The following is a 21,320-nucleotide window of genomic DNA, read 5'->3' on the forward strand; positions in this document are numbered from 1 at the left end:
AAAAGAATGTGCACTTAAAACTGCATTTATTGTTTTTATTCTAGTTCAAAAATTTACAATTTTTCTTAAATTAGTAAAACAATGTACAAAGACAAATATAAGATGTCACTCAGCAGAAATGTTCTGTGCTGCTGTAAGTAACATGTCATGCACCTCCTTCGCATAGAGAACCTGAGCCCTCACTGTTGACAGGTATTGTGGGTAAGTCAGAATGTTCATGTCTTGATTGGGGATGAGCTCAGTGCGAGTTGCAGCAACTGCTAGCGGTAGATATCGTTGACTGCTTGCTCCTTGATTCATGCATTCTATTGATGTTTTCTGTAAAGTAAAAAGTTTTCAAAGGTCCATATCAGACAATTGATATTACCTATGACAACAAAAACTAACAGCAGTTTATAAACTAACAAGCTGATCTTCTGAGTGGAGTTTTCATTACCGATCATGTAATCTGTGACTCCTAATACTAATCTGCTTTGGTCTATGACAGCCGCTTACGTTCTATCTAAACAGACGAATTCTGAGTTTGCAAACATTTGTAAGTTGTTTGTTAATGTTTGAAAATCTACTAAAATGAGTTATATTTAATTGAAGTAATTGTTTGTGGTGTAATTTATGCAGTAATTTGTTGTTGTGTGTTTTGTAATGAGTGTTATCTTTGTGTAAATTCTTAAATAATGAATTGATTGTTTTTGGATTTTAGATTTGCAGGCTAGACTAGTTGCTTGGAAATTCTCTGCGTTATTGCTGCCAAAAGTAATGTTATATAGTAAAATTAATCCTTTCTTGACTAGGTCTACTTTTCTAAATTAATAAAATAGAGCCATGGTTGAGGAAAACTTAACTCCTAAGATCTGAGAGAGCTTGTATTTTGTTTTGGATGCTTTTTCATATCCGCACATTGTTTCAATATTCTGAATTTATAAACATTCAGACCCATCAAACAATTATCATTTCATATATTCCCATACACTAGATAAAATTTCTAACAATTAGGCTTTTTGAATTTATAATTGAACAATAAAATTATTGTCCGCGAATTGGTTGGATCGTGTATGGGGGGTCTTTACATAATTTCAACATAGTTTTTACTATTTTCCATGTTATTCAACCTTTTTGCTTATCCGACCTTGCCACGGCCGGTTTAGGTTGTATAACCGAGACTCTACTGTATTTATTTACAATCTTAACTTTTGATCTACATATGTATAGTTTTGTAATCTCTTTTTTTTAAAATAGTAAAAATAAAACTCAATAAAAATACGTTTCCATGTATAAAAGTTCGTTCCTAATTGCATAATACAATTAAAATTCCAAAACAAATTTAAAAGTTTTGTTAATTTCAAAAGTAATAAATAATTAATTATAGGGGAGTGTTGTACCTTTGGACAAGTTTACCTGTGGACATTTTTATTTTTATTAATACGAGTAGTGGAATTTAGTTTTTCTCGCTTCTTATGTGAAGAGGAAGCATTGAAAACCACTCAGTTGGAGGGAACTGTTCCCGAGTCTGTATTGGATTTTGCTACTTAAGGAATACTGTTTCATATCACAAAAAGTAAGTATTTTTAGTACGATTTGATAAATTTTGATATTTTTGTTTTCTATAAAAATAAGTATTATTACATATTATTATAATCTCTGAAATCACTCTTTGCAGCAGACTAACACATTGATCTAATACCTAACCTTAATGTTGGTCAAAGCTTGTTTTACTTTCATGAGTGCATTTGTTCTACCTTTGGACAGTGTCCAGAACAATATGATATACAACAATGATGTTGTATCTTTTACATATTAATTATTACTTAGAACACACGTATCTTTAAGGCACAATTCATCAATCATTTACTTTTGTGTTTATTCACTTATATTCACATTAATATTCTAATGAAATAAATTAGAGAAAACAATATTTTGTTGGTGAGTCTAAATATAACGATAGTAAAGATTCCATTAAATTCATAATGACTTGATTGACCAATTAGGTAATTGAATAAATATAAGTTATTGCTTTAAAGAAGCTATTTAATAAGATTTTTATGGGGTTAAGTATTATTTCAGCCTTAGCAGCTTAAGTGATTCATATTTGTAGTGTATTTAGTGTGAGAAGTACTAAGTTGGTAGGTATCCATAGTGATATTTAATGTCTGCACCAGTGATGTTGGCAGTATGTATTGTCAGGCGATGTAACATACGATGTGGTCTAAAAGAATAAAGAATGCTCATAGGCTGCTCTCCTGTGACGTCACATCACGCCACTACCCTACAACCAACGGTCCAAGCTGGCCAGCCAGCAGTCCACCCGGAGTCCACCACCAGACACCGTCATGTAACCCCCGCGTCCCGTCCGTTCCTTTACGAGCGGTCCTAGAGCAATGTTACTCTAAATGTGTAGTTTAATTATTCTTCCCGACCCATAGAGAGTACAGTGTCGACCCGCATACATTACAGTGGCGACGAGGAAAACAACTGCAACAGTGGAACGTCGCTTACAGTGGCGACGAGGAAAACAACTGCAACAGTGAATTACAGTGATTTAGTGCGGAAGGGCAACAAGCGTAATGAACACGTGCAAATAACAACGAATGTGCAGGGACATTCGGGACATTGAAACAGTGAATTACAGTGATTTAGTGCGGAAGGGCAACAAGCGTAATGAACACGTGCAAATAACAACGAATGTGCAGGGACATTCGGGACATTGAAACAGTGAATTACAGTGATATAGTGCGGAAGGGCAACTATCGTAATGAACACGTGCAAATAACCGCGAATGTGCAAGGACATTCCGGACATTCCAACGGTCGGGAGTAGTAAGGTACGCCGATCGATATAAACTATTCTGGGTGTAAGCAGCGCACAAGCTGATTTTAATCGTTGCAATTAATGCCGTTAGACGATTATTTTTACCGGGGACATTTTAAACAGTTATTACGGAGTGTACAAGAAAACAAAATGGCAACTATCGGGTCTATGGGTTATTTTGATAGTGCGGAAGAATCGTGGCAGTCTTATATAGAGAGATTTGAGTTTTTTATTGATTGTAATGATATCGATAATTCAAAGAAACTAAGCACTTTGTTGACAGTTATGGGTGTAAGGACCTATACGTTACTGAAAGACTTAATTACACCAGACAAACCGTCTGACAAGTCGTACAAGGAAATTGTGGACACTATAGCGAATCATCTGCATCCCAAGCCTTCTTTTATCACGGAAAGATTTAAATTTAGTAGGCGGAATCAATTGGATCATGAAACGGTTAGCGATTATATTGTGCATTTAAAACAGTTATCTAAGTATTGTGAATTTGGTGATAAATTGCCAGACTACTTAAGGGACAGATTAGTCGCGGGTCTGCGAGACCAACAGATACAGAAAAGACTTCTCGGGGAGGAGAACCTCACTTATGAAAAAGCCGTGCAACTAGCTACTGCAATGGAATTTGCTGAGAAGGGGGCGGCCCAGATGACAACTGCAGGAGGACGTATTCACCGGATGCAGAGCAGCGGGTCGATACCGAAAAGGACACAGGCGGCGAGCATCGCAGCGAGACGGTCATCGGACGGCGGGAAGGCGCTGGGAGACATCACCTGCTATTGTTGCGGCAAGCGAGGATCACACACAGCATCGCAATGTCGGTTTCGTGAGTACACGTGTAATCATTGTAAAAAGAAGGGACACCTTGAAAGAGTTTGTAGATCGAAAAATTATGTTAACAAACCTAATGAGAACAAACCAAATGTTTTTACAAATAGGTCTAAGGAGCCTTCAGCTAAAGGGAAACAGTTTTACAGCAATAAAAAGCAATATGTTTATAAAGGTAGGCAGCACTATGTAGAGGAAAGTAAAGAATCAGCAGAGTCCGGTTCAGATAATCACTGGAAACATAAAGACAATGACGATGTGTATGACATTTCCAATCTATTTACGGTTAAAGAAATAGAAACTAAGATTAATAAAATTGAGCCAATAACGGTACAGTTATTAGTGGAAAGTAAGGAAATTGTATTTGAAGTCGATAGTGGAGCTTGTGTTTCAGTTATGTCAGAAAAAGATTGTAAGACTAAGTTAGGAAATATAAACATGTATCCAACTAGCTTAGTATTAAGTTCATATACACATGAAAAGATCAGGCCTTTAGGTAAGGTTATGGTCAATGTACAACATAAAGGTAAAGAGAAACAATTAGCTTTATACATCGTAGCTAATGGGGCTAATCCCTTGTTAGGGCGTGATTGGATGCAAGCATTAGATTTAACAGTTAGAGTGCCTAGTAATGTAAACAATGTACAGTCAGCTGATCGCACGAGCATGGTGGGGGTTGTGCCAACTGCAGGCGGCAGCGCGGCAGACGCATGCACGCCTGTCAGTGGAAGCCACAACACACTTGTAGAGGTAAACAAACAAACATCTGTCAATCCGTCTGTTGTCAACAACAACAAACAAGTAGAATTACTGTACAATGAGTTTCCAAATGTATTTACGGATAAGTTGGGATGTTTCAAGGGTGCACCAGTTAAATTAAAGTTAAAAGAAAATGTAGTACCAAAATACTTTAAACCTAGGACGTTACCTTTTACACTTAAAGAAAAAGTAGAAGCCGAGCTGACTAGACTAGAACAAGAGAACGTTATTTCACCAGTAGATACCAGTGAATGGGGGACTCCCATTGTACCAATTATTAAGGCTAATGGGAAAATAAGAATTTGTGGGGATTATAAAATAACTGTAAATCCTTTCTTGGAGGTAGACCGACACCCGTTACCGAAAATTGAAGAAATATTTGCCAGCCTACAAAACGGAGAAAAATTCTCTAAAATAGATTTATCTTCAGCTTATCAGCAGCTTAAACTAGATGTAGATAGTCAAACGTATTGTACAATTAGCACACACAAAGGATTGTATGCTTACAATCGCCTATGTTTTGGTATCAGTTCAGCACCGGGAATATTCCAGAGAATAATAGAACGAACATTACAAGGTATCCCGGGGGTAACTGTATTTTTAGATGACATTCTAGTAACAGGTAAAAACAATGAGGAACACATGCATAGACTTAGACTAGTGTGTCAAAGACTTGAAGACAATGGGTTCACAGTGAGCAAGAACAAATGTAAATTTTTCTGTGACAGTTTAGAATATTTAGGTTTTGTTATCAGTAAACAAGGGTTGCATACCGCACCTAGTAAGGTTGAAGCAATTGTCAAGGCACCTGAACCTCAAAATGTGACACAGCTTAAAGCCTTCCTTGGTCTTGTTAATTACTATTCACGTTTCATTCCTAGGATATCCACTATTTTAACCCCAATGTATCAGTTGTTAAGAAAGGATACCGATTTTGTATTTAATTTAGCATGTAAGAAGGCACTACAAGAGATTAAGCAAAAGTTAATCTCTGCTGAAGTTTTAGCGCATTATGATCCTGCATTACCACTAGTGGTAGCCAGTGATGCTAGTCCATATGGCATTGCATCAGTTTTGAGTCAGATTCAATACGACGGTACAGAAAGACCTATATCATTCGCAAGTAGAGTGTTAAATAGCGCTGAGAAAAACTATTCACAAATAGATAAGGAAGCATTAAGCATTGTATTTGGTGTTAAGAAATTTAGTCAATATTTATATGGTACACAGTTTTTGTTAAAGACTGATCATAAGCCTTTAGTGGCTATTTTTGGACCAAAGAAAGGGTTACCTGCTTTCGCAGCCAGTAGGTTACAACGATACGCTTTGTTTTTAAGTGGTTTCCAATATGAGATTGTGTATGTTAAGTCCCAAAACCATGGCAATGCCGATGGTTTATCTAGATTACCTGTAAATAGTGAGATTAAAGATGAAATCTCGGATGATGACCTTAATATTAATGTCATAGGTACCTATTTGCAGTGTTTAGCTGAAAATGACATACCATTAAGCTATGTAGACATAAAAAGAGAATCAATGGTAGATAGTGAAATCAAAAAGGTAATATCCTATGTAGAATTAGGTTGGCCTATTGTAACTGAACCAGATCTAAAGCCATTTGAAATTAGACAGTCGGAATTAACCTTGGAGCAAGGAATCCTAATGTGGGGGTACAGGGTGGTAATACCTAAAAGGTTCAGAATAAACATTCTGAACGAATTGCATACTTCACACATAGGTATTGTTCGCATGAAGGCATTAGCCCGTGCATATGTATGGTGGCCTAATATCGACCGGGACATAGAACAACTAGCTAACAGCTGTGCAGCCTGTTTGGAGGAACGAGCAAAACCGCCCAAGGCTTTCCTGCATCATTGGAATGTTCCGGAACGAGTTTGGTCTCGAATTCATATTGATTTTTTTGGACCTTTTCAGTCCAAGTTATTTTTGGTGGTAAAAGATGCGTACTCTAAGTGGCCAGAGGTGTTGCCCGTTGCTTCAACGGCAGCTGTTCACACGATTGTGAAATTAAGGGAATTATTTAGTAGGTATGGTATTGTAGACCACATAGTGTCCGACAACGGACCACCTTTTACCAGTCAAGAGTTTAAAGAATTTTTGATGTCAAATGGTATCAAACACACGTTTTCACCACCATACCACCCAGAAACCAATGGTTTGGCAGAACGGTCAGTCAGAACTATTAAAAATAAATTGAAAACAGCTCTTCATAATTCCAAGGATTTAGAATTAGCTTTGAGTAACTTCCTGTTCACTTATAGAAATACAGTGCATTCTACTACCAATCTATCGCCAGCTCAATTAATGTTGGGCAGATCGCTAAAGTCTAGGTTAGATTTAATTCGCCCAAATGTTAAAGCAATAATGTCAGATAATCAAGAAAAACAACGATTGTACTATAGGGGTAGTAAAACTAGACAGTTAGCTATTGGACAACCAATCATAGCCAGAGATTACAGAGGTAGAAATAAGTGGATACCAGGTGTGGTAGTTTCACGATTAGGACCAGTCACGTATTTAGTTGAACTGAATACGGGCATGAGGTGGAAACGACATATCGACCAGTTGGTAGGTTTACAGTGTAGTCCGGAAATGTCTGAGTTGACAACAATGCCTAGACTCCCAGACGCAAGCGTGGCAACAGAGCACACGCAGGAAACGATCGATATACAGTCGCGGGACAGAGCGAGCGCAAGGTCGCCAGTACTTTTAGCAACGACCTTGCCCCCCTCTCCGCAAAACCATAACAATAACAGAAACGCTCAGGGGCAAAGCCCCAGCCCACGTACAAATGTAAACAATAACAGTTCCAGCGTTTCACCCAAACAAATGACACCTGTTAGACGATACCCACTAAGGGATCGTAAACCTTTAGTCAAAATGGACTTGTAAATACAACCCAATTGTGACTTGTATATAATTAATATTGTTTAAGCATTATTATTATCGATTTGTTAATTGTGTTCATTCAATGTGTTATTAATTGCTATATTCTGATTTATTGGTTTTGATTGAAGTGTTTGTGATTTGTGTTAAATGATTATATTGAGTTTGTGTTTTGTTCTCTATAATCTATACTTACAAAAATAAAGAGTATAATGTCAATTTTCTTATTCATTGTAATTGATTTAAAATTGGAGAATTGTAAGACAAATTGTAATTGATAAATTTCTAAAATTGTAGGGGACTTATGTATTTAAGGGGGAGGATTGTAGTGTATTTAGTGTGAGAAGTACTAAGTTGGTAGGTATCCATAGTGATATTTAATGTCTGCACCAGTGATGTTGGCAGTATGTATTGTCAGGCGATGTAACATACGATGTGGTCTAAAAGAATAAAGAATGCTCATAGGCTGCTCTCCTGTGACGTCACATCACGCCACTACCCTACAACCAACGGTCCAAGCTGGCCAGCCAGCAGTCCACCCGGAGTCCACCACCAGACACCGTCATGTAACCCCCGCGTCCCGTCCGTTCCTTTACGAGCGGTCCTAGAGCAATGTTACTCTAAATGTGTAGTTTAATTATTCTTCCCGACCCATAGAGAGTACAGTGTCGACCCGCATACATTACAATATTAATAGATAATTTTCTGTCAAAAATGTCATAGCATTATTGGGGGAACAATTTTTCTTGTCATTTAATAAATTTAATTTATTAATATAATATAAAAACAATAAGTATGATATCATGTACTCTTTTTTATTAATAAATTTAGTATACAAATTTTTCCTTGATTCAATTAGCTACTAAACCTGATCATGCAAATTTGTGAATTTACTCATTGAAAACCATACATCCAAAGGTACAACACAGGTGTCCTGAGGTACCTCTGGACACATTGCACCTTATTATCACATTTTTTTTAACTTCCAAACTGTAAGGATTAAATTAAACGGAAAATTACACTATAACCAATGCCAATTTTAAGTTTATCTGAGACATATTATCTTAAAAAATAAATGAATAAAGAATATTTTTCTGAAAATTGTCTATAAGTACAACACTCTCCCCTATTTTAAATTGTATATGTATTCTTATAGATCATTCAATTTACTATGAAACAAGACAATATTGATTTAGTTATCTCTATAAACAAAAATGTACAATGAGTTTCAAAACAAAACAAAACCTGTAACACCAACCAATTCTACCTTGGCACTTCTCAGTAGGTATAAAGTGACTGGAGGTCAAAGGGATAATCTCAACCTCAGACTACATATTGTGCATTACAATATTTAACCCTTCGCACGCAACTAATAAATCCATTAGCTTTCCTATAACACCAAGACAAGTAACAAATTTTATTTCTTTATGCTCAAAGCTAATTTTTATTATAATTAAATTATGAAAAGCAGAAGCAAAAAAGTATAGAACACAGCATTTTACTTAAAATTAGTGTATTTATTGATAAAAATAGCCATAACACCTCGGATACGTTTGGTTATGGCTCTGTAGTAGAGGCAGAACTGATGAGCATGTGGTCGAAGTTAGACAAAGGGCACTCTCCTCCCTCTACCGCAGGGTGGGTTGTTTATAAATACTTCCTTGGCAAACACGATAAGCACGGGGCGTGCACCTGGCATTTCAAATGCCTTTTGTTAACTAATAATTTCGCAAACAATCTACAATATCGGATATAATTTTATTTGGTGTTTTGGTCAAAATCTACCATTCTAATATATCTGTCACAATGTGGAAGAGTTAAAATGTTAGAAATACACTTTCAGATTTATTTGAGTTATTGCAATGTTTTGTATTTTTTTGAAAATACAACTTATTACTATCAGTCATAGTATATGAGCTTACCAAATGAAGTTCAATTTGATCACATATGGAGTAAAATTCCTCCATGCTTTTATCAAATCTTGGAGGGGGAGCCATGTCTACAGATTTCCTGTAAATAAACACAGGTAAGTGATAATTACATTACGTAATTATATAAAAATTAAAAATGTTTGAACAATGTAATTTATCTGTATATGTAAATAATATTGTATCACCAACAATATAGTAATAACAATGATTATTTACTACATATTTGTATTAAGAAGGGAATAATTTTATTCCAATTAAGAAAAATGGTAATAGACATCAAAAATATACATTTCTTTGATATGTATTATTATAGACACATAATATAAATATAAATTAATTAAAACCTAAAATACAATTGTTCATCTCATTTCATTTATTTTCATATATATTTTACAGTAAAATTATGGGTAGAATTTATGAAACTTACAAAAAGAACTTGCATTTGAAACCTGTCTATAGTTTTATTGTTGTAAAAAGGTATTTGAACTAAGAATGGGAATATCTAGAATGTGGTTGGTTATCCTAAGTACGTTATTAGAGTTAAATCTTGTGTGTAATGAAGTGATTAATGTTATTCATATTATTAAAACAGAAAGTAAATATAACTCAACTAAAACTTCACAAAAAGTTTAAATGACTTGTTTTGTATGTTAATTCAGCATGGAAATCATACTGTCTGACTACAAAATGTCTTTCATGAATGGTACAACACTAAACAAGTCATACGAGGTATGGCTATTAAATAACGGGACTGACGCTGCAGTGGAACGAGTGCGCATGCGCCAACCAACAATGACCAACAGCTGTGTAGTTTGAGACGTCCTCTTCAAAATGCAGTTAGTCTCGTTTCTGTAAACAACATCGTTGTATCATAACCTTCATTTATGTAAGTGTTGTTATTTTGTTTTGCCAGAAAAATGGTTAGCGTAATAATAGAGCAACGAATTGTTATTAAATTTCACGTTAAACTTGGAAAAACCGCTACCGAAACCTATAATTTACTAAAAGAAGTGTATGTCAGTGAATGTTTATCGCGGACTCGTGTTTTTGAATGGTTTAAGCGTTTTCAAGATGGTCGACAAGACGTGGAAGATGATTCATGGCCAGGTCGTCCTTCAACATCGAAAACGGAAGACAATGTCGAAAAAGTTGCTAATTTGATTCGGTCTGACCGACGATTAAGCATTCGTGCAGTTGCTGAATCTGTAGGCATTGATAAAGAATGTGTACGGCAAATTTTACATGACAATTTGAACATGCGAAAAGTGTGTGCAAAAATGGTACCAAAAATTCTTACGATTGATCAACAAGCAGCTCGTAAAAATGTTTGTACTGACACTTTGAATGCCATTGAAAATACACAAAAAAGAATATATTCTATATATTTGGGTCTTGCCATTGACCCAAATTTATTGGAAAGAATAATAACATGTGATGAATCGTGGTTTTTTTACTTATGATCCGGAAACAGCACCAATCCATGCATTGGAAGACCTCAACTTCACCGAGAGCCAAAAAAGCAAGAATGAGCAAGTCAAAATTTAAAGCAATGATGATTGTTTTTTTAGACATTCGTGGGATTGTGTACCTTCACTGGGTTCCTGAAGGTCAAACAATTAATCAACATTACTATCTTGAGGTACTTAATAAACTAAGTGAAAGAGTAAGAAAAAACGACCCGAAATGTGGAAGGACAAATCATGGATTTTGCACCAAGACAATGCACCAGCTCATTCAGCGTTATCTGTCAAGCAGTTCCTGACCAAGTACAGCATCCCAGTGTTAGAACATCCACCTTACTCACCAGACCTAGCACCATGAGACTTTTATCTTTTCCCTAAGGTGAAATCTGCATTGAAAGGTACGAGATTTGAATCCTTAGAAGCTGTTCAAGAAAAAGCGGCAAGACTCCTGAAAGAGTTGACAGAAGATGACTTTCAGCATTGTTTCCAACAATGGAAAATTCGCATGGAGCGTTGCAGGGATAGAGAAGGGGTGTATATTGAAGGTGATAATAAGTACTTATGTTTAAAATGAAAATAAATTTTTTTACAATATCAGTCCCGTTACTTAATAGCCATACCTCGTAGTAGCTGCTACTAGAAACTACAATGTCGGTTGTGGCAATTGTGCAGTGCACTATGTACAGAATTTAGAAAGTTTGGAGACATGATCATAATGGATTGGATATTTATTACAAAACAACAATACAAGCCTACAACGTAAAAAATAACTAAGCTGGATATGTGATATGAATGGAAAGGGTGAGTAATGTAATCTGGGGATGCAAAAATAAGGTTAGCATGGATATTTCAATCCCAAACTGCCCCTGATGTTATGTGACTATGTCGACAATGAGAATTATGTGGACCTGTTTCATGCTATTTTTCATTAATTTAATATTTCAACTTATATTAACAATCGCCATCATTAAATATATTTTTTAATTTAATTGTTTGTTCCCCTACTATTTTAGAAAAAAAGTATCTGTACCTTTTTTTCGTTTTTACTTACATAAAAAATAGAAGTTATTGTTTGTAAATAATTTGCTTCGTATGTTTCTTTAAACACACAAATAAACAAGATAAATTTTAATAAAACTCCTGTTAGCTCTACTGGTTAGTTTGTGGTAACCTTCATACTCGGGTATCCATAATTTTTAATCTGAGAGTAAATTTGGTTTTTTTATATTGAATAAATCAGACATTTGAAGAAAAACTAACAGGTTACTCTAAAATAATATGTTAATAACTGTACACTTAAATATCAGTTTTGGCCAGTTGTAAATTAAAAACTAATTTAATGGAAATTTTACTTTTTACTAACACTTTTATTGTTATAAAATGGTTATTACTTCCGACACATTATTTAGTGAAAATTACGAACAGGCTACTGTAAAAAATTGTTTGTTTACAGAACTCACTATTTTATTTTATTGTGCAGTTAAATAAACGTATAAACTATCATACAATATAAATTATCAATAAATGGTAACACTTACACTGTTCCAACATCAACTTGGCTGTTTTGATGTAATGCATGAGCAGCATTCTTTAATGTTACCTAAAAATGTAAACATAACAATTGGAAAAATGAAAAATATCTATATGTAGCCTACCAATTTTAATGCAATATTACAATGTTAATTAAAATACCAATGACATACTTATTGTACAAAACAATTGCCTACTCTTTAAAACATAAGTTATTTATTAAACAAACATTATTTTCTACTCTGTATCATTAGAAAATCAAGCTCTTGATACAAATCTTTAAAACTTGAAAGACATCATTTAAAATCTCTAGAAATTAATAAAAGAACTAAGTATTAACTCTCTTAGTGCCAGACAAAAATCAACAGTTGCTCTACAGAATGTTGGAGTACTTAGCACTGGCAGTACTAAAGGATGCCAGGCTATTTTAGGTGTTTTGCACTGTTTTTGCTACATCACCTGTAAAACTGCAAAATATAAATATGATTTAATAAAATAACATTGTTAGATTAAAAGCTTATTTCCAGCAAAATAAGAAAATTTCACTATATTACTATATTAAGAATTATCTTATTAGTCCGGTCAATTTAGACATTGACCCTTGCAAAAATTCCCAGAAAGCTGAAAATTTGCATAGATGTTAGGGACACCATTGTTATGAAATTGTGAAAAGTCCCCATCGATACCATGTCTGCAATTTTTTTATTCAAGGTCAAATTTCACAAAAATAGGTTCTTTGAATTTTTCTGTGAAACGGTTAGTTTTATGAAAAAACATGTCAGACAAAATTTGTAGATCATGCAATTATATACAAAAATGCTCCTTATGCTTTTTTCATAACACTAACCATTTTTGAGAAAAAAAAATTACAAAATTTTCGTACGCTGTATTGTCTATAATATGAACACGTTTCCACGCCACCTATAAGGTAGTGTACCTAGCGCGATTTTTTAAATGTGGTTTCTCCGGTAGGCCTATTCCACAGTCTATTCCAGTAAAATTTAATGAATGTTTGGTTATTCTTCTTCTTCTCGGTCATTGCACTCTTGTCAGTGTGGTCGTTGTCAATCAGGTGCAGCTCGAGTGACAAGACCCGTTATATTTGATTGTAAATATATTTTATTAATCATCATTGTCATTAATTATTTCCTCTTCTTCCCTCTCTCTGTATTTTCTTCTTCCTCCTCAACTTCTTGAGTAGACGTAAATTGTACTAACAGCGATACATCAGTTGTTTTGTCGTTCATGTAAAAACCTTCTTCTGTTGGAGATTCAACATTTGAACACGATTGGCCTTGACAAGTGGTGCAGGCTAGTAAAAAAAAATAAGCCTATTTTTTGCAGCCGTATCTTAAGTTACACCACTTTTTGCAGTTGCAAAAAACAGAATTAAGGAGGTTTTTCTGGTGCAGGTGGAAGAAGCGTGTGGGTTGGTTCCAATGCATTAATGACATGCTTCTAACCCCATTTTTCCGGGTCTAGTTCATTACCAAGCCACACCTGAACCTAGTAATATACACGATAAAACTGTTGGTGAGCGGATGCCGCGGTTGGAGAAAGCAAACTAATTGCACATGTTTTTTTATTACGTGTTTGTTTTGCAAAAGATATGTACGTAATTTGTCTATGGAAGTAATTTTTTGGAGCTCCATATACAGACAGAAGAAAGTGAGTTTCTGGTGAAGAGTTCATATCTTCGAAAGCTTGTGCACAAGTAATAAAACTTTCTTATTCAAACAGTTAAAAATTGTTGTTTTACCCCTTCGAAACATTGCTGATGTCTTATCACAGCCAGTCATAGCATGTAAAAACAGTACGGTATATGATTGAACCGATTAATTATCTTCCCGAATAATTGCTGCCGCAGTTGATAGGACCTTCAATTGCTCTTCTTTGCCTTTAGGTTTTTTTCACTCCAATCTTGATTGATAATATCATGATAATTAACAAGAAAATATACAATGTCAATTGTCCTAGTTTCTGAGTAATAATGACTCTATTACCATAATTTAATTCCAATCGTAATTTATTTTTTCTGTTATCAACACTTACGTTTTTACAAATATTTTCTAATTCTTCTAACGTAAACTGGCAGTCATCACTACTTTCAATATATGAAAATATTTCCCCCATGGCGAGATACAATGCTTCATCTTGAGGACGGCAGACTTAGCCTCCATGGGTCAGCTTTAAAAATGATACAAAGCAATCATTATGGTACTTAGCTTCAGCAGCAACTAAATCGTGTACAAACCCGATGCGAGCAACATTAGTTTTTGCGGTGTCATCAGAACGAGACTGAGCTGCTTTCATAACTTTCATAAGGATTATTTAGAAAAAAAAGTTTTTGTGATTATCACATACCCTTTCGACGATATTTAATGTAACGCTAAACTATGTCTTCGTTTAAAAAAAATACAAAGATGCAAACAAAATATTTTTTTCAGCCCTAGTAGGTTAAATTAGAGGTTTAAGGTATTTTTTTCTAGAATCTTCATTGTTTTAAGAATAAGCCTATAAATTTTAATGGAGATTTTATGGTAAATAAAAAGTTACAAATTATTTTCGAAACGTAAGCGTCCTTCATTTTGCGATATCCATAGGTTAGAATTTGCGGAAATGCAAAACTTTGAAAGGCTATAAAAAGGGAATGGTAAGAGGTAGAGTGTTAAAATTTGGCATGGTGACTTATCTTCATGGGTAGAACAAACAAGCTAAGTTTCATCAAAATCTGAGATGGTGGGTGAGAAAGTGATTTTTCTTTGGTTGAATTGATGTGGAATGACCCTATTACTAATGACATATTTAAGATAACCTTATCTAAACCTACTTACATTGCACAGTATCAGTAACAAGTAGTAGACAATGACGGAGTGGCCTCTGTATAATACCAAAATAACTAAAATTTACACTTTTTTGTTTGTTACATTTTATAAATACACAAAACCTAATTTTTTTTTTATTTTATCATTAATTTCTGAAGTAAAACACAGCTGAACTATACTATAATTTGAAACAATTATAACATAATTCGATACAACACTTTAATTTCAGTTGCTTAGGCAATCATGAAAATATTGATGGTTCGATTGTGGTGATGGCCACTTATACTGCAGCCAAAAGTAGTATTTAGTGGATGTCTGGTAATTATCCAGAGGACACTCTGTCCTTGTCTACTATTTGATATTAGGCTATATAAGTAGGTTATTAAACTTTACAATACATCCATATGTATTATAAATAGAAAAAGTTAAAGCTAACATTTACAAGTGCTCATGTGATCTGAGCTTGAAGTTAGGCACTATCTCAAAGGATATTTTTCTTTTATCGTCTGAAGTGCGGGAAGGCACCACCACAGACCGCACCACACTGATGACCAGGAGCATTACCAATCGGAACATTCCTGACCTCAGATCATGTCCCAGATCATCCAACTTTTCCGACGTCAGATCACATTGGACGATCTGAAAAATAATCTGAGGTCAGGACAGTACCGATCAGAAATGCCCCTGGTCATCAATGCAGGCTTTGGTCTGGCAATAAAAGAAAACATCTCACGAGATAGTACCCAAATTCAAGCTCAGATCACATGAGCGCTCATAAAGGTTATTGGTACTTTGGGATTATACCGACCACACCAGTATGAAGAACACAAAAATAGAAATTTATAGAAACAAACATGATAGAACGAAAAAACAACTCTTCAATTACAAAATTACAAACTTACAAGCATTTCCAGGTATTGTGATCGGTATTGTTGTCGCTGTTATCTTATCTTTCTCGAGAATCCTGATTACGGCAGGCCGCGCGGCATCACGTGATTTGCACGGTACATAATTGCCTTTCCATTTCAATTCAATTTATATTTCTGATTAGCCCCTCTAGAGTTTGATATTTTACTGATAGGTACTATCTCGAGGGATGTTTTTCTTTCGTCGACATCAGCGCGGGGCAGCACCGAAGGTGCTGTCGAAGCCCGCGCTGATGGCCGGAGGCACTCGCATTTTGGGTGGCGGAATGTGATCAAGAATAAAAACAAGTTTTGAGTGTTTTTTTAATAAAGAGTTTAGTTTGGTAAATGTTTGTTTTTGTTAAATTTTTGTGTTTGGAGAAATGTAGAGGTAAAACACGAAAGTACAACAAAGCGATGCACCAGCTGAACGGGCGGCGAGGCTCTGCAATCACATTATCTACTAGACGCTCGACTTTGACCTCTGTCTGAGGATGGGGAGGGGTTTGCGATAAGACAATTCCTGTTTTATATTGACGAAATATTGTTCTACGCTAATCTAGTAATCAGTAGAAACGAAATGTGAAATAACGATTCATGTCTGGGTGTGGTCGGTATAATCCCAAAGTACCAGGTTATTTTTAACTTTGGTACTACTAGTAACATACACTGTGGGACAAAAAAAGTGGGACAAACTTATTATCACCATATCTATTAACACCCTTCTACAATCTATTAGTAAACTATAATGTTTTCAATTCTTATCACTGTATAAGATATGCACCTACATCATGTAAAACAAGTACGCAAATAACCAAGTTTCATCAATTGTCTCCAGTAAGAAAAAATCTTCCAAAAATAGTAGCCTCCGGATATTACCAAAGTACCGGCAGTGGCACTCAAAAGGGTTAAAAATTATTGTATTTGTATTTATTAAATGCAAGGGTAGATTATAATAAGCGGCCTACATTCGTTATTCGATTGCTATTATCAAATGGTTCGACTGTTTTTATCTGAAGGAATAATTCGATATTACAATTTATTTAACTTAGCATATGATTTCAACTTATTAGTTACCGTACAGTAATTTTAATGCAAACAATAAACAGCAAGAAGTAAATAATATTTCTAAACTTTGAAAATAACAATGAATATGAGGAAAATATGTGAGATATTTCTCACAAGTGACTGTTTAAGTGGCTTCAACATGTGAATTTGGCTTCTGGTAACCCATGGGGAGAATTCTTTCCTCCATTTCACAAAAGCGATTACTCGTTAATATCAAGCTGGGCAAGTGGTAATACTGTAAGGTTTCTTTGATATCTAAGTCTGGGCTATATAGTTGATTTTGTTATGTTATTGTTAAATTTGTTTTTAAAGTTGTAATGTACGAGATTCTTCTTGTTATGGTTATTTATAACTCTTCTTTTATATGATTTTTACATATCGAAGTTGGATAGTATATCGAATTGTTCGATAATCGCAATCGAATAACGAGTGTAGGCTGCTTATTAAAGTCTCCCCAAATGCAACAAATAAAGGAGTGTAAAATTTGCTAATTTGAAGGATTAACATGTCTGACAGCTAGTGACATAAACAAAGCATGTTCATCATTGACATTACAGCTACTACTTAAATATCAAACAAATAATTTTATTGTGTTTGAATTAATTCTAAACAATTTTGTTATGTAATAAAACAAAAATAGCTAAGGAAATGGCAATAATTGATTGTAAATAACTATGCTTATAAATTATTATTGCCTAGCTTACTACAGCCATTTTAGGTAATGTGGCTAAAGTAAACATTATTCAAATATATGTTTGGAACTTTTCAATACACTTGGTAATAAAATAGGGTAGAGTACGATAACCGGACCTGGTTTTTTTATATCGATCAGTACAATCATTGATACTTAATATTCATTTATCGAATAATACGCGTTTATAGCCTAAATCATATCAACATATCTATAGCCATAATCACAATCATATTTAAATTAAAATAACTAATATAGCCTAGTATACATAGTGATAATCTTATAAATAATAAATGAGCTCTAAAGATCAAACAAACAATTAGAACTGGAAATAGGAAAAACTCATAGGCTAAATAATAAGGGTAGGGTACGATAAGCGGACCCGGTTTTTTTATATCGAAGAATGTAATCATCGATACCTTATATTCACATCTACAATTCTAGACTACAATCTATATAAAAGTATCTATAGTCCTCAATAACAATCATATGTTTTAAATTTAAATATGAATTTAATATTTACAGTGATCAAACAAATTATTATAACCAAAATTATGAAAACTGAAGACGAACATATTTGCTCCTCTCACAGTTACAGTTGTTTCTTTCCCACAAATTTCACATAAAGAGTTTTTCAGTACAAGTCCAAAATGTTGAAGCCACTAAAACATGTCTCATCATATTTCAAAGCAATGTCATGTAGTTTTCTAAAATTGACTGCCATTTTTAATAATAAATGTTACTTATATACGTAAAATTGAAATATTACTGTACGTGTGTTATTTGAAAGTTTTTACAGCTGTTGATGTAGGTTTTTTTAAGTTAATTGTTCAAAATAATTAATCAGTATCGATTGATTATGTCGATGGTTGTGATTAGTAATATCGTTTGCCAATTTCAATAGAAAAAACTGGGTCCGCTTATCGTACCCTACCCAATAATAATAAAATGATATCAACATAAAACACATTTATAACAGGAAGTACGAAATATGCGTAATTTTTTATGTTTTGTCATGTGTAGCAATGATTAACTGTTTTCGAGAGGTTGTTGAAGCATCTTTTCTAGAAAACCGTAATTCTCTTCTGCACAAATACTCACAGAGATAATTTGTAACAGGTCGACTGATATGCCACTTTTTAAACTTCGTTTCATGGTCCTCCGCAAGCTTACGACTGTCTGTCATTATTTATAAAAGAAAATAGTTTAATATATTAAAGTGTTCATAGTTGATACAGATTAATTATTGTTAAAAAAGTCACTATCAGTCAGTTATATTGAAATCTATAATTAAGTAATATCATTTGTCAATATCGATATAAAAAACCTTGTCCGCTTATCCTAAACCTAGCCATAAAATAAGCTAGCCTATCTGTCACTTTTGAATAGACAGAAGAATCAGTGACACTCAAAGAGTTAAAATAAATTTTAAAGTTTATAAAAACATACTTACTGCTAATGATTCTCTTAACTGTCCAATTAAAGATTTAACTTTAGAAATATTGTCTAGTTTTTCTTGTGCATGCTGTTGGGGTTGCTGCATCTGAGGCTGCATTTGTTGTTGAGGTTGGGGTTGTGATTGTTGACCCATACCTGGCTGTAACACTTGCCCTTGCTGAATAGGTGGCAGATTCATTATTTCAAAATAGGATTAATCAATGATTAACCACAAATTTTATTATATAATAAATAAAATATAAAAACGTCTTTGTTTTTAAGCAGTACACTCACTCAGTACTAAATGTTAGTATATACTCAACACATAATTCATAAAGTTGTTATGCTGATCTCGTCACTCAAGGAAGAGTGGTAACAAAACAAACCACCTATTTTCGTTGTTGATAATATTTGTATTTACTAGTGTGGACACAACAGGATATTTTTTTCTGTGTACCACAATTACGTAGATATATACGCAGTTCATCAAAGATATGTGGTTCTAAACTGATTCTGATCCATGCATAGTAGTGTGTAGAAAATATTGCCCTGTACTAAAAATGAACATAATAATGCAACGCTACTATGCTACGCTATTATGTTGCTATAATGCTTTATGGTACGTATGAACGCGTCTCAGCTTATAACTTTTAAGCATTTAAATGTATATGTATATACATATAGATACATTTAAATGCTTAAAAGTTATATGCTGAGTGAGACGCGTTCATTTTGTTGCAAGTATACATTAATGAGCTTTCAAAACATATTGAAAATCATTTAAAACAGAATCATTAAACCTGCTGTCACTCTTTTCACGGTTGACACCAGCCTTATTCTAAATAAATTTCTCTTTAGTACTCTGTTAGAATAGTATAGTAATATTACTAAGGTTTTAAATGGTTCTGCTCCAATGACCTGTTCTTAAACCTTTTTAAATCGAATATTGTGGAATTTTACTCCCAAACCTCCAAAAATGTTCATAATACTTAAACATTTAGTGGCAATCCAATAAGTAGCTCTGTTTCCGTAACTTTCTTAGGGGTCCGTCTTGATTTTGACCGAAATGAAATACTCATTATTGCCATGAGGTTTCTTTCTACATTTTCATTCGAAGAAGTTCTTAAATTCGTTTACTTAAGCTTATTTGAATCAACGTTGAAGTGCGAACTAATATTTTGGAGATGTTCTGGTGTTATCAACTTTAATAGAGTATTTACTCAAAAGAGAGAATAGGTGATTGTCTGGTGAATTATACCAGATGAAAGTTGAAGAGAGCATTTCCGATCTAGTGGGATCTTAACCTTAGCCTCCCTTCTCATTTTTCATTCGACAATGTTTGTTTTTTTAAATAAAAATAATTTCCACATTTAAATCATGATTACAACTTACAGCACAGATATGGTTTAAATTTAGACCGATTCAGACTCAATCTATTCAAAAATCCTAATTCTTATTTTGGTCATAGACTCTAAAATTAACTTCAAAATGTAATCAGAATGCAAACAAATGTAAACAGATTTAAATTTTTACAGTCTTCACAATGCTATCGTTATACCTATGACGGTGAACCAATAGTGTTTTGTATTCGGAATAATTGTAATAGTATTAAAATCCTTTACAAGAGTGTACTTTATTTTACATTTGGATTGTATGCTCTATTGTAAACAGTTCTGTACTATTACTTTCCTATTACATTGTATACTCATTTCACTTGGTGAATCAAATACAATATTAGAAAATGGAAATAAAGTATAAACAAATGTAGCTCTATACTTCAATTCTGTTATTGATGCAGCCATAGTTTTCTCTTGCACAGATCGTCTTTGTGTTTTATTGTGTTAATAAATTATCCTCTTTCTTTTTTCCCTAATATTTCAACAATTCCCCAGGGGAGGGCCCCCGAACCTTCCTTCCCTAATAAACTGGATGGTTTTTCATATCCAAACTCTTTGATGTCCCTAGCACCAACCAGAGAAGATTTCTGGGTGCGCTACCAAAGGTTGGAATAGATAAAATGAATATCAGAAAAAATAATTGTGTTATTTTCTATAATATTAACAAAATGGCATATGTTAGCAATTGTAAAGTCAAATAACAGAACACCCAGTATAGTTATCAAAAATGTACTAGATACCAACTATTTGAACAATTGT

General features: G+C 34.0%; 1 protein-coding gene across 1 annotated transcript; it reads right to left on the bottom strand.

Annotated features, from left to right (window-relative positions):
- Positions 1-11: 11 nt before the first annotated feature.
- On the bottom strand, positions 12-19,607 carry LOC124360437 (mediator of RNA polymerase II transcription subunit 29). The gene is made up of 4 exons (XM_046814073.1): positions 19,181-19,607; positions 12,247-12,308; positions 9,237-9,324; positions 12-318 (listed from the first exon to the last, which is right to left on the bottom strand). Exons 1-4 carry the CDS (start codon positions 19,361-19,363, stop codon positions 106-108), a joined length of 546 nt encoding a protein of 181 aa, XP_046670029.1. The 5' UTR covers positions 19,364-19,607; the 3' UTR covers positions 12-105.
- Between the last annotated feature and the right edge of the window lie 1,713 nt (positions 19,608-21,320).

This window comes from Homalodisca vitripennis, chromosome 4 (genome assembly GCF_021130785.1).
Source record: "Homalodisca vitripennis isolate AUS2020 chromosome 4, UT_GWSS_2.1, whole genome shotgun sequence".
In the NCBI taxonomy this organism is placed as follows: domain Eukaryota; kingdom Metazoa; phylum Arthropoda; class Insecta; order Hemiptera; family Cicadellidae; genus Homalodisca; species Homalodisca vitripennis.

Bases quoted from the DNA above. Each gene is read 5' to 3' on its own strand.
- LOC124360437 (XM_046814073.1), bottom strand. From the start codon at position 19,363: ATGAATCTGCCACCTATTCAGCAAGGGCAAGTGTTACAGCCAGGTATG. The intron at 12,309-19,180 runs GTAAGTATGTTT...TTACATTTTTAG, and splicing joins AGTTAAGAGAATCATTAGCA to GTAACATTAAAGAATGCTGC. The intron at 319-9,236 runs GTAAGCTCATAT...TTTACTTTACAG, and splicing joins ATCAAATTGAACTTCATTTG to AAAACATCAATAGAATGCAT.